General features: G+C 40.6%; 1 protein-coding gene across 2 annotated transcripts in view; it reads left to right on the top strand.

Annotated features, from left to right (window-relative positions):
- Positions 1-13601, top strand: part of LOC116713464 (semaphorin-4G-like) — a 33562-nt gene extending 19961 nt beyond the window's left edge. Inside the window, exons 8-16 of one of the 2 annotated variants that reach the window (XR_004337871.1) lie at positions 790-944; positions 1648-1823; positions 3085-3229; positions 3999-4221; positions 5565-5680; positions 5767-5921; positions 7258-7316; positions 8005-11485; positions 12785-13601. Coding sequence is in view for 1 of the 2 variants with exons in the window: in XM_032553634.1 (XP_032409525.1) it covers positions 790-944; positions 1648-1823; positions 3085-3229; positions 3999-4221; positions 5565-5680; positions 5767-5921; positions 7258-7316; positions 8005-8969 (1994 nt within the window). In the remaining variant the exon portion in view is untranslated. Of the gene's footprint in view, positions 1-789; positions 945-1647; positions 1824-3084; positions 3230-3998; positions 4222-5564; positions 5681-5766; positions 5922-7257; positions 7317-8004 lie in introns of both variants that reach the window. The other variant, XM_032553634.1, reaches the window with a different exon arrangement.
- Positions 13602-13947: the final 346 nt, after the last annotated feature.

Genomic DNA, 13947 nt, shown 5'->3' with positions numbered 1-13947 from the left:
AATAAACTTCAATGTTTTTTATTGGAATTTTATGTGACAATACAAAATACTTCATAATTGGGAAGGGAATTATGTTGTAGAACCACTTTTTTTGGCAATTGCATCTGTATGTACTTGGGGGGGATTAACATCTATAGACTTATGATTTTCCTCACTTAACTTCATAAAATAAATCTAATCGGATGGAATAGAGAACATCCGTGAAAAGCAATTTTCACATTTTCCCAAGGATTCCTAGTAGGATTTAAATCTGGAGTATATGAGCCAGTTTAACTAAATCAAAATGCTTCCATCATATTTTAGTTTCAGATGTTTAAGTTTATCTTGATTCTCAAGCCTTTCCCAGCCTGTGATGCATTTTCTACAAGGATTGTATTTAGTTCAATTCAACATATCAGTGAAGAAAAGCATCCCCGTAACATGATGCTCCCACCTCCGTGATTCATAGTGCATGGTATATTCAGCACTGATCTTATCTGACCATGGGACACATTTCTACATATTTGCTGTCTCCCCTACACACCTCTTATCAAACTAAGGACACTGCAAACATGGGTTTATTTTTGACACTCTTGCAGAAAAGAAAGGATTTTGTCGGAGCACACTTTTCTTTCGACTTCATAATTATGCAGTATTTAGTCTCATATAAAAATATAATAACATACAATACATTTTATTGCCATAAAGTGACAAACAAAATGGGAAATGTTTAAGAGGTATAAATATGGTTTAGGTGCTGTAACCTGTAAAAAGCAGAGCTTGAGTCAATTCATCTCTTCTTCCTTGCAGAGGCGGACTTTGTGGGTTCAGCTCTTGTCAGGGAGAGTTTGGGCAGCAGCAATGGAGATGACGATAAAATCTACTTCTTCTTCACTGAAAAGAGCCAGGAGCAATCTACAACCTACAGCCACAGCAGGGTTGCTCGTGTGGCCCGAATTTGTAAGGTGAGTGCAGACTCAAGGTCTTATGTATTCATCAGGGTAAATGTGTGAAGTTTTTAGCTGATGTAACAAACGAGGGGCGGGATGGGAGGCACATTTAGAGTCAAGGAGCGCGGCATAATTACAGGAACAGACTGGGTTGGTGATGAATTAGTTGCAGAGCCAGTGAGGTTTGAAGAGGATGAATGCAAGTGAGACAGGCTGTTTAGCATCTTTCTTTTAAAAATGTGAATGATTAACATTTGCCGCTGCCCTGAAAGGCAGCAGCCATCTGTTCCCTTTTATAACCCTGTTGTTCGTCTGTAATGAAGAGAGCTCACTGGGGCTGTTTTTGGAGGTATACAAATCAATCTGTTTTATTATAATAGAAATACTCTAAGATTTCTTGTGCAGTATCAAAAACTTCAGCTCAAAATAAATTTTTTTAAAGATTGTTATCATAAAAGGATGTCTGTATCAGTTGTGTGTGTGGCTTTGACATTTATTATTGATCTGATACAAGGGAAGGAAATTCCACGAGGGGGTCATAACCCCTTTTTTTGTGCGCCCTCAGTTCTGGATTTCTAGAGGTGTTACAGATATGAAGCATGGCACCTCACACCTACCCACATCAGTTGTAAATGTCTTCCTGACACATTGGCTGTTTTGTAGTCCTCGCCTTACATGACTCTCCTCTCCTCATCTGCTCCTCCTTTTTGTCCCTCAGGGAGACCGAGGAGGCCATTTGACTCTCCAGAAACGATGGACGTCCTTCCTAAAGACGAGACTGACTTGCTCTCTGCCCGAGTACGACTTCCACTTTAACATGCTGCGCAGCATCTTCGTAATGCATGGCCTCACCCCACAGGACACTCTGTTTTACGGCATCTTCGGTTTGGAGTGGTGAGTAAGAAAAGAAAATCTCTGTTCGGGTTGTGGAGTGGGAAGGATGGGGGATTGAGATTGCGAAAGCGGACGAGTGAGACTAAGATGAGAAGCAACAGCCAATACATTGAAGCTTCCGAAGATCTCAGGAGGGGATGAGATAGAAAGAGGGCAGAGAAACTAAGTCCAGAGGGCGTTAGGTCCAAGTGGTTTAATGAGCTGAAGGTTTACAGATGTTTAGGAAAAGGTTGCACAGATTTTTAGTTGCTTTTGAATGTTGAAAAACGGCAGATTTATGTGGCTCAAATGGAACAAAAATACAAGGAGATTCTTTTTATTCAGTAACTTTTAGCACAGAAATAAATATATGGAGGCTAACTGTGGCCGCTGCTTGAATTGTTTAAGATAACTACAGTATGTCTGCAATAAATTTCGGTTTACATCTCTTTGCTATCACTCAAAGAGGAGGCATGTAAAGAGGGCTTCTCCTTGTCTGAAACTCTTTGGTAGTTAAAGCACATACGCTGCCTTCAAAGGTTTTCATGCACCTTAAACAGCATCACAAAACTGCAAAGCTACCAAGGCTCAGTTATCCACATGAACTGAGAAGCTGGGAAAGGAGAGCATTAATCAGAGATGCAGCAATGAGGCCCATTGTAACTATGGAGGAGCTGCAGACGTTTTGCAACTAGCCACAAAACCTGCAGTCTATCGGAACTGATGGGCTCAGAGCTTTTTGGTTTACAAATCAGTTCAAATTCATTTTTGTCCATTTTTGTGGAGTTTTCTGGGCTAAAACAGGAACTTAGTTTTTGCGTTCACATACTGACAAAGTTATCACTAAGACAAAATTGCACTGAACTTTTGACTTTGAAGATTTTTGTGTGAATCACTGCTGCATAAATCAATCCCTCACCCTAAGGCAGCAGCAATGGAAAATGCTATTGTATATCAAAGCAAACAGCATAAACAAATAACACTTCATATATCTTGATGTTATTTTCTCTTCAGCTCCAATTCTGTCTCTTACCTCCCCTAAACCTTGTTGTTGACTCTTAATTCCCGTTCTCAGGCTTTTATGATTTCTAATGAGCTTCATCTCTGTCAGCACTCATCATCTTCCTCCTTATTTTCCTCCTGTTTGTCTCTCTCTATCCTTTGACGAGCCGTGGCCCCACTGCACCTCTGCTTCTCTTGCCATGGTAACCCCTGGTTTACTAGTGTTATTGTTTGTGACTTGTGCTCTGGTCTTTCTCCCTGTGTTGCTTGACGTACAAAGGAAAAACGTGAAGGCGTCTGCACTGTGTCGGTTCTCTTTGTCTGAAGTCCAAGAAGCCTTCCGAGGACCCTACATGGAGAGCCAGGATTCCGGCTCCACCTGGAAGGAATATGTTGGAAAAATCCCTGAGCCACGACCTGGAACTGTAAGCTCACATACACAAACTTTTACACAGACAGTGATGGCTTTTGAGTTTTATTAAGATTAGAACAAAGCTCATCTTCTACTTGCATTAAATAGGAATAGCTAGAGAGCAGATGAGATCATACAAGATGAATTCATTAAGACATTGCACTAAAGATGGAGGGAAACTAGGCAGAGAATGAAAATCGGCTTTGAGAGACTCAAACCATTTTTATGGCAATTAACAAAAGGGGAGAGGGGCCAGCGGTCGACTTTGTGGTAGGAGACATTTTCTATTGTGGGTGAATTTCAGCATTTCTTCAGACTTAATTAAACTTTCCCATTAAATGAAAAAAAAAGGAATAGTCAAAGGTTTTGGGGTGAGAGCGTGAAAGCCTCTTAGAGGAGTTGGCTGACATCATTTGAACAGAACAAAGCGAAAGGAAAGCTGCCTCCTCATTCAGGTGCAGTGAGAGCTGAGTCGCCCTCGTGTCAGCGGAAAACGGACGCTGAGCTCACACAGGCTTATTAAAATCTAAATGAAAACTTGCAGTTTCTCTTGACAGTCTTCCAAAGGTTTCTATTTTTCTCATGATGTCTGAATTCTCCCTGAGGACCGTCTCACTAATCCTCCTGACATCCTCTCTACCCTCCAGAGCCGGCCTCTATTTAAAGACTGGTTTATTACATATAAGGACAACACTGTCTCTCTCTCTCTGACTCTCCAAGCACTTTGTTACTTCGTCCTCATCCCCCGTCCATGTCTCTCTTTGGTCTTTCTTTTACTGCAGTGTATTTCTGGCAAACTGAGGGCCAAGGGCATTAACGTCTCCACGTCCCTACCTGATGAAGTCCTGGATTTTGTCAGACGGCATCCTCTCATGTCCCATCAGGTCCAGCCTGCAGACAGACGTCCCCTCTTGTTCAGGAGGACGACAGACTACACGCATATGGCAGCAACTGTGGTCCAGGGAGTAGACGAGCAAATGTACCATGTGTTATATATGGGCACAGGTGTGTATAAAGCTTCTCGGCAAGCTGACTTTTAGATAAAAACTGGTAACGGAGGGTTTAGAGTCCTTTTAAAGATGAAAAAAGCGAAACAAAACATTGTTTTTCAGTGAGAGCTGGTGGGAGGATTCGAGCCTGGCACTGTTTCTGCTCTGAATGTTGAGTCAGATCATTTTAGAATTGCAAAATGTCCGTTGTGAAGGCTCTGCGAACGCCGGTCTGGAATAACCCCTGGCAAAAATCTGATGTCAGTGCTTTGGAGGATGTTCAGTCAGTTGTTTCAGAAATCACAAGAAACACCCTTTTGTTTGACAGTCTTTGTAAAACACACAATGAAAATACTAAATTGTTACAAGTGATCATTTTTTCTGAGATTAAGCCATGAGGGAAAATATAGATTTCTTGAAAACAGATTTCCTGTTGCATCTTCTCTGCCTTGTGTGTCAGCTTCAGTTCATTGAGGGCCCTGATGATAAAATAATTGGGATTTTTCTGTGCAGCAAATTAAAACATCTGACTGAGTATCTTCTGATCCCATGTTTTATTTTTTGCCAGTGGTTGCAGTAATCATCTGTTAAATCCCACTTATTAGACAGCTTTTCATTATTTATTAATCAGATCTTGATGTACTCACTTTGAACCTGCTTGTCATAATAATAATAATACATTTCTTTAATTGTAATACAGACCCAGTTGATAAATTGGAACATTACTCAAAAGTCAATTTATTTCAGGAACTTGCTAAGCGATTTCATTATTTAGGTAAATTACACACAAATGGATGTTTAAGAGCCTTTTTTTTATCTTAACAGTGATGATTTCACACTCAAAAATAATGAGAGCATATTTAAAAATAGAATATTACATTTAACCAATAAAACTATATGTACTTTTAAAAACAGAAACGTGCATTTAGTGAAAAGTATGTTTAATACCCGCTTAAAGGTTGCTGTTTTCAAAACGCCCTTTTAATCTGACAAACAAGCTTCATTGAATATTCTGTGGTGTATTCTAATTTATTGAATATTACTGCAGTGGGTTTACAATACAAAAGTACTAAGGATAATTCATCTGGAAAAAAAAATAGTTTTGAGGTGAACGTTGTTAAACTTAAATACAAAGCTTTGCTCCTTTAATGGTTCTTCAGTGTTGAGTATTGAGTGTTTATGTCTCATTAGTTGTTCACCCTCATTTTCAAAAAGGAAAATGTTGTATGAAGTTCAATGATTGTACACTCAACTTTATATTATATATTCAACACATAAGTTTTCCAAATCATCTCAGCTAACTAACATTTTGAAAATTAGCTAACTAAACATCCCAAATCTTTGATCTTTGCCATCCAGATGAAGGTTGGTTGCACAAAGCGGTAGCCATCAAAGGTCAGCTGCACATTATCGAAGAGTTGCAGCTGTTTGAAGAACCAGAACCTGTTACCAACATTCTACTATCTACAGAGCGGGTAGCCAGTCTCACCGCCTTAAATAGTCAAAGTTGAAGATGACTCACTATCTCGTAATACTTAAGTCCTATTTCTTCCCCCCTCAGACGAGTGTGTACGTTAACTCCCCATCAGGCGTTGTTCAGCTGCCTCTGTCTAACTGCGAGAGATACACTTCCTGCTATGACTGCATATTTTCCCGGGACCCTCACTGTGCCTGGAGCGGAGCCGAGTGTGTGGATGTAATGACCCAGTCGAACAGGTGAGTGTTGAAATCTACCAGCGTGCGGTTGGATCAGGTGACTGAAGGTAACCTTTCATCTCTAACCTGATGTATCGCTGCGCCCTGTGACAATGGCAGCTCCCAGAACAGTTGCGTAATCAGACTGCTGGCAGAAACTTGACCCTGGCTGTAATCGTAAACACATCATGCAGCTGCATATTTGGAGCGTACTGATTTATGTGGACATGTAAGCTTTATTGGCAGAAACAACTTGATTCAGGGAATGAGCAAGTGCCTTGCAAAATAATTCATTCTCCTTCAACATTTTCTGTACATTTTCAATGTGGCAGTCCAGCACAAGATTATTTACAAGTAGGAAGTAGAAGGAGAATGAAATGAAAATCTAAAAAGTGTCGTGTACAAATCAAATCACATTTTTTTCTGATACCTCTAAATGAAATCAAGTTGGATCAGTTGCCTTTAGAAATGATCTAATGAGTAAAAACTAACACTCCATCAAACAAACTTGAACATGTAATTTTTATGGTGGCGCATGGTGATGGCAGCAACATGCTGTGGGGATGGTTGTATTCAGCAGGATTTGGGAAACTGGTCAAAGCTTACTTCTGAAACTTGTTGGAGACTGAAGATGACTGGAGATTAAACGTACAGTTGGAGCTATAGTGAGAGATTTCTGTTCACATGCACTCTCAATCCAATCTGACTGAACTCAAGTTGTTTTCCAAAGAAGAAAAGACAAGACAATTCTGTCTCCAAATGCACAACACTGAGATCTATTCCCTCAAAGACTTCCAGCTGTAAAAGCAGCAAAGGCTGGTTCTGATATTCATGTCCTTTCATTTAACTACAGTACAGACCAAAAGTTTGGACACACCTTTCTAATTCAATGGGTTTTCTTTATTTTCATGACTATTTATAAGGCAATAAATCCCACTTATTAACCTGACAGGGCACACCTATGAAGTGAAAACCATTTCAGGTGACTACCTCTTGAAGCTCATCAAGAAAATGCAGAGTGTGTGCAAAGCAGTAATCACAGCAAAAGGTTGCTACTTTGAAGAAACTAGAATATAAGGGGTATTTTCAGTTGTTTTACACTTTTTTGTTTAGTGCATATTTCCACGTTATTCATAGTTTTGATGCCTTCAGTGTGAATCTACAATGTCAATAGTCATGAAAATAAAGGAAACTCATTGAATTAAAAGGTGTGTCCAAACTTTTGGTCTGTACTGTATGTGCTTTTTTTAACCTTTATTTATCTTATAAAAATGTGTTCATGAGGTTGTAATAAAACCATCTGCTACCTTTTATCTTTCTATTGTGCTTATTATTATTTTTTTCTCCTCTTTCACAGATCCTCTTTAATCCAAGACATCCAGCATGGCAGAACGGGGTGTGAGAACACAGGATACGGTATGCAGAAGTCTTATCTGATGCTTATATAAAAAAAAGTTTGCTTTAAACATCTAGACACAGGATTAAAAATAGAGAATATGAGGCTCAAAAGATGCACAGTTGTCATCGGATGGCGTGAAGGCCTCTTTGAAAGTTGATTATATGCACAGCGTTGGTAAAATCCTCTCCTCCCTTCTTTAATCACATCTTTGCTGTCTACGGAGAAAAATCTGTTTGATATTCAAGGCAGGCGAATGCCTTCTCCCCATTTATCAATTTTCACTCTGATGAAATGTAGCATCTTCTAACTCCTCATTCTGTCTCTGTATGGGGTAGTATGATACCAGAGATTAAAATGTGTCTAATTGAACATCATGCCACGATACATCTGGACATTCTGTGATAAATATGGTGAATGATAAATAATTAGTATGTGAGTCAAGGGGTTAGTTAATGTAATTTTGTGAAGTTAGATTCTCCTCAAACTTTTGCACATTGTCTCACATTAAAACCACAAGCTTCTGTGTATTTTATTGAGGTTTTATGTGATAGATCAACATAGAAAAGTACATAGCTGTGTAATGCCAATAAAAATGAATATAGAAAAGGTTGTAAATAATTTTGAGTGTGCAATTTTTTACTAAAATGAAAATAAAACTTTGAATGCTTTTACAAAGCACTATGTAACAAAATGTTGATTTTTCAGATGTGGCCCAGCGGAGCCGTTCTGTTCGGGTCGGCGATGACGTGCTGCTGCAGTGCGAGCTCAACTCTAACCTGGCGACTCCATTTTGGACCCTGAACGGTGGCGAGGTGCAGGGCTACGACCTCAACTCCGGCTTCAGGACAGGGACGGATGGCCTGCTGATCATCGAGGCCCGGCAGGACCAGAGCGGCCTCTACACCTGCCACGCAGTTGAGAACAACGTTAAAGTTGCCATAGCAACCTACAATGTAACAATTAGCCTGGACCTGCCTCCTCCTCCACCCACAGAGCGAACGCGGAACTTTGTTGCCACAGTACCAGGTACTGAGCATCCCTCATCCGACGGGGCGCAGTCACTCCTCCTGCTGTCCCCCAAGAACATGGAAGCCATGTATCTGTCCCTCATCACCATCCTCGGTGGGCTTTGTGTGGTCCTCACTGTTGTGCTTGCTTACGTGGGCTTCTGCTTGCGGGCAGACCAGAGAGGGAAATACTCTCTGCGCGCTGCAGCCGCAGCGCACCCGAGCAGCAAGCGGAGCAGTAGGTGCAGAAAGCAACACAGGAACTCCACCCACATGGAGCTGAAGACCGTCTCTAGCCACTGCAACGGCGTCTGTAATGGAGTTTCCAAGCTGCATAACGGAGACATCCAGGACGAAGGCTTTTTGCAGATCGTTCCTGGTGAGGCTCAGACTTTAGCGAGTAATGATCCTCCTCCCCCGGCGCCTCCTCTGCCTCCCACACCACAGCATACGTCTCCAGAGTGTGACTTCCCCAATGGGCTGTCAGCCACGCTGCCCAGCGTTCTGAGGCGGATGAACGGAAACAGCTACGTGTTGCTGAGGCAGAGCGACTCAGAAAACACTTCGCCGCTCTCTCACTGCTTCTCCGAGGAGCTCAACAGGATCTTGGAGAAGAGGAAGCACACTCAGCTGCTGCCCAGGCCGGATGAGAGTTCAGTGTAGAGACATGCGGCTCTCTTGTTGAATTTGGGCTCTTACCCTGTGCCTGTCGCGTTGACCCCCTCATTGCTATAGCCTAAAGCAATGAAAGAGTCTCATTTCCATAATTTACTTTGGATTATATTTGACAGCTCTGCCTTTTGAGCTAATGAGCCATTTTTGTCTTCTGAATGACCAAACCTTCTCAGTACACTAGAAATGAAAATGAAACTTCCCAGTGAAGGCCAGAGCACAAAGAAGGAAATAAAATGCAATCTACCTCACCTCTACACTGCCTGAAGAAACGTGTTGTCAAGACCGCAGTCAGCTCTGAGAATCAGTGCTGGAATATTATGGATCTGTGAAGAACAAAGCAGGACACACACTGACTAACCAGCAGTGGAGACACAACGGAATATAAATATAATTGAAGAGGGAAGTTTGACCATAGGGCAGCTAGCAAAGCTTGTTTTTACATGAGCTACTGCACAGATGGGCTATGCATTTTTAAAAAAAGACATTCACTAATTAGAAATATAGATGTAAATGGAAATGATAGAATTTCACTCTCAGGCTGCCGTTACTGGTGGCCCTTAATGTCTGTCATCTGCTTCTTGAGTAAGTCTGATATGCCGTTGTCAGACTTCACCTTTAACCTCGTTCATTTGCCCTCCTGCACTGTAGCCTTCGTGACTCCAGCTTGTAGCTGATTGCATGGATGGCACAACAAGGGGAATTTTCCCATCAGCTAATGTTGTGTCTGTCTGTTGGGGCCAGAGACCAGCTGGAGAGACGGTTGAAAAACACTGAGGACAGCGGCATCATGGGAAACAAGCACAAAGAGAAGCACCAGATGAATTCAGACGGTTTTAAATATACCATTCAGTAAGAAAATATTAGCCAGAAATGGTTAAAATATTCAAGATTTATTATTAATATTGAAAATTAACCAGTTTTTATTTAGCATCTGTGTTTTGATAACATTGATGGTATATTAATGTTTTCGTAATTTATTTATCTGTGAAGGATCAAATCTATATAATAACCTTAAACTTCCCAGTGTCATGGTATTATAATAAAAAGATTTAAAACAAAAAGTACAACAAGCCAAATGTAAATTTAAAACAGTGTTAGCATAAAAAAAAAGAGCTGCCTGGTTTATACCAGCTGTTTCTGTCCTCCACAGCGTCTCATGTCAGAGGTGCAAGCGATCTGCAGGGGGTGTGTATTGTTGTTTTAGCCGCTCGCGCAGATCTCCATTTTTGCAACAGTTTGCACGCATGTGAGTGGTGTTCACCAAACTTGAAGAGCAGGAAAGTAGTCTGAAAGCATGTTTGTTTTAGCACATTCGTAGCTGAACATAAAGAAGGTTCACTCAAGATTCAATTTTCCGCTATTCCAACTGACACAAGCAGAAATATTTTCAAGCAAATGAAGAATTTGTCTTTCTTTTAAGAAAGAGAAGATGTAGAAACTTTCTTTCAGATAGATGGACAGCGGTGCACAGCAGTGGATGGGGGAAAGACACCGATACATGGTTCTCTGTTACTTGCAGCTGGAAGAAAACACTAATGCACTTTCTCTAGCATGGCATGAGAGACAGATTTAGCAGTTCTCTACTTGTTTAAAAACCTTGATACTGGTAACCAGCCCTGGTCTTCTTTCTTGCATCATTCATGCATGTCAAGAAATTAATACAAAATGTCGTCATGGTAGTAAAATCGTCCATACTGCTGGCAGATTTAGGTTTAAGTAATGTTTTTATTTTACCTACATGTTTCGTCAGACTGGATGTAATATTAATATGTTAGAGTGACCCAAAAAGCTACTCAGTAGCTATAAGAAGGTTTGATATATTCAATAAAAATGACTACAGAGAAGGATGTAAATAATTTTGAACATGCCATTTTTACTAAAATAGAAATACAACTTTTTTCAAAACTGATTCCTTCTATATTCTTTTGTTACCTCTTAAGATATCCCTCTCATTTGCTATGAAAAACACATTTCTTGGTTGAATGAAAATCATTATTAAACTAAATCTGCCAGGGTTATGAATACCATCGGGCTTAAATATATTTGCTAACACAGTCAGACATTGTAATTATTGTAATATGTGAAGTTCTTGACATACGATAAAAGGTTTATTTTTAAACCTACACTCATGTTTTTGCCCCTGTTTTTTACAAAAATGTTTCACTATTATAAACTACTAAAGAAAAACACTGTAGTGTTCTATTGCATCGAGGAAAGCTCAGTTGGCATGGAGTTAAGTTTTGATGGGAAAACTCGACAGTATAATTCTATTATTCCTGTGCATTGGACACTGATGTAAAACACGAGCAGAGGATGTTTCTACCTTTTCGTTCCTCGCCAGTGCAGCGATGCATGTTGCAGCTGTGTTTGCAGGACGCTGTTTGACACAGCGACCCTAAAGGAAGCCCAGCCACCGAACCGAGCCTGAACGCACCACTGAGGCACGCCTAGCATGGGATCGCAGCGCAGAGAGCGACAGACTGCAGAGCACCGAAGCAGCCAAGGTTCATAGTTCTGTTGTCTCACCAGCTCATCTCCCACTCAGGGCGCTCCGCCAGACAAGCACTTAGAAATATGGACTGAGGAATTAAGAGTCGATGATCACAGCAAACACTGAGAGCAAAATGTTTCTTGAACTGGGCCGCTCGTGTAAAGGCTCTGAGATCCTTTCATATATAAACGGCTGCTGATGTCTGCTTCGGTCGAACAGCTTATCAATAAGGACAAAATTACAGCCTAACACTCTAAGTAATAAAATATAATGAACACTGGCGTTTCATTTCTAGAAGCACATTACATTTAGTTTTAAGTTATGACTCAGATAATGCACCTCAGCTCTGTTGATCAATGGAAAGATTAATACATTGTGGATCGTGACACAGATATGGTCATTATCCCATTCAGTCTCCCCGGTTTTGCTTTCCTTCTCACTCAGCTCGTGCTGCGTCTTCTTCTGTCAGAGCGCAGCAATAATTAGGCATTCGTCTTGTGACGAGTGGAGCTCACCAGAGAGCAGGAGCTCTCCCAAGACATTTACGCTTTGCTCCGCTCTTAAGTTTCCAATTACTTTCTCATCCCCTCGAGCTTACAGTCTGGAGTTTTTATTATTCTAAAATGAAAATGTACAAACAAGTACACATGACTCCCCCCCCATCTCCCACAGATAAGCACGCAGCAGTTTTATCAGTTCGTCCTCGTGTTTTTTGTGTGGTGGATGAAGCTGCAGAAACCATGGATTAAATTATTTGCACTATCTGCTCTATATGTTGCAGAACCATCTTTCTACCAATAGGACAGCACTTAGTGATATCTTATAACATTTCACAAAGTTGGAACACAAATCTTTGACCAGTCCTCTTTGCACAATCCCTGCTGTCTGCTCTCTTGCACTGAATCCTCAACTAACTCCAAATGTTTTCTTAAAATTTAGATGAAGAAACCGAATCATCATTTCAAATGTAAGATTTTCTTTAGCTTTGGTTGTGCTCTTGCCTTTACTTTTACAATGTGTTGCATTGGATAGCTGTATTATTTTGTTTGTGTTTTGACAAGACTTTGGGTGATGCCATCCTTTGCCAAGCACAATTCTTGGAGATCTGAGCGCCTGAGCGTTGATCGGAGTCATAACAGGAGAGACACTCAAATATTGAGAGGCTCACTGACCTTATTCCAGAGCACAAAGCACAAACTGATGTGGTTTTGTTTTGTTTGTCAGCGCTTGTTAGGCAGGTCTGATGCCAGCTGCATAATTCAGAGAGACCCGACTGACTCCAGGAATATTTTTCTGTTGGTCTCATTTGCAGATGTGATGAATACAAAGAAGTCTGTCTCCCAACCCGTGTCAGAGGGCAGCACTGGCCGCATAGATGTTCTTTTTGCAACGATCTTCAACACCATGGAAGGATGGCGGAGTCAGAATCAAGCCTCTGTAAGGGCTACAACATAAGAGTTTAAGCTTCAGCTTCTGAAAAGGTTTTTCCTGCAGCGCATTGTTTGTCCAGGCTGCGGATCTCTGTGTGCAGAGCGTGTCCTTGAATCTGTTAGGCGCATACTTATTAAACTAAATGCAAAATGTAATGACCTTTTCTCACCCTTCTCTCGCTGCATGAATTATGTTCAAGCAGTGTTGGTTGAAGACGAGCAATGATAGCGTATGTTAGAATTTGAAAAGTGAAACGGTTCAAGTTTAAATGTGCACTGTGATCCTATTTAATTATAAAACCAGGGGGGAAGGGGTTTTAAAAATAAGAGCACAATTATTTTGTAGTTTTGTATATTGTATGTTTTGTTAGAGTTGTTAAAATGTCATGACACACTGTGTTGCGCAAAATGTGATAAATAGAAGCAATTTAACAGAAAGCATGCAAAAATACTTCTAATCTAATAGTAGAAGAACAATAAACAACATTTTATGAATTTGTCACTTTATTCCTAATGTCATACTAAAGGGTTATTGCAATTTCCTTTTCACTTTGTCTTTTTAATCACTGTTTGCATGTTACACCATGTGTGTGCACACAGAAAACTCATTTTCTGAACTAACACAAAGAATAATGGGGCAGTGCTCTCCTTCACATTTCATGCACCACAAAATTAAATAAAGATTTATACTTAAATCTCCTCCTCTTCTCATTTTTATATGTGTGCACTTTCTGTCTTTTGTCTTGCAGAAGTAATAAGATGAATCAAGCCTTTTTCTTGTGAAAGCTTTAGCGGAGAGCGCAGCCTGTAAACATGATCAAATGCCCCAAACGAAAAAGCGGAAAGGTGTCTGTATTGTAGCCGGCCCAAGTTCCCAGCATGGCACACAGACGGAAAAAATTTGTTGGGCTCTTCATGTCCCCAAGCTGGTTCAGAGCCAGCACAACGACATTGGTAACAAAACCCACCCAGGCAGTAGAAAAATCCTCTGACGGCATTAAAAATGGAAAATTTTACATCAGCTTTATGCAGCTATCATGAAGAA

The sequence above is a fragment of the Xiphophorus hellerii genome, chromosome 22 (assembly GCF_003331165.1).
Source record: "Xiphophorus hellerii strain 12219 chromosome 22, Xiphophorus_hellerii-4.1, whole genome shotgun sequence".
Classification (NCBI taxonomy): domain Eukaryota; kingdom Metazoa; phylum Chordata; class Actinopteri; order Cyprinodontiformes; family Poeciliidae; genus Xiphophorus; species Xiphophorus hellerii.
The sequence above is the reverse complement of the archived record's forward strand: the minus strand, read 5'-3'. Positions and strand labels throughout refer to the sequence as shown.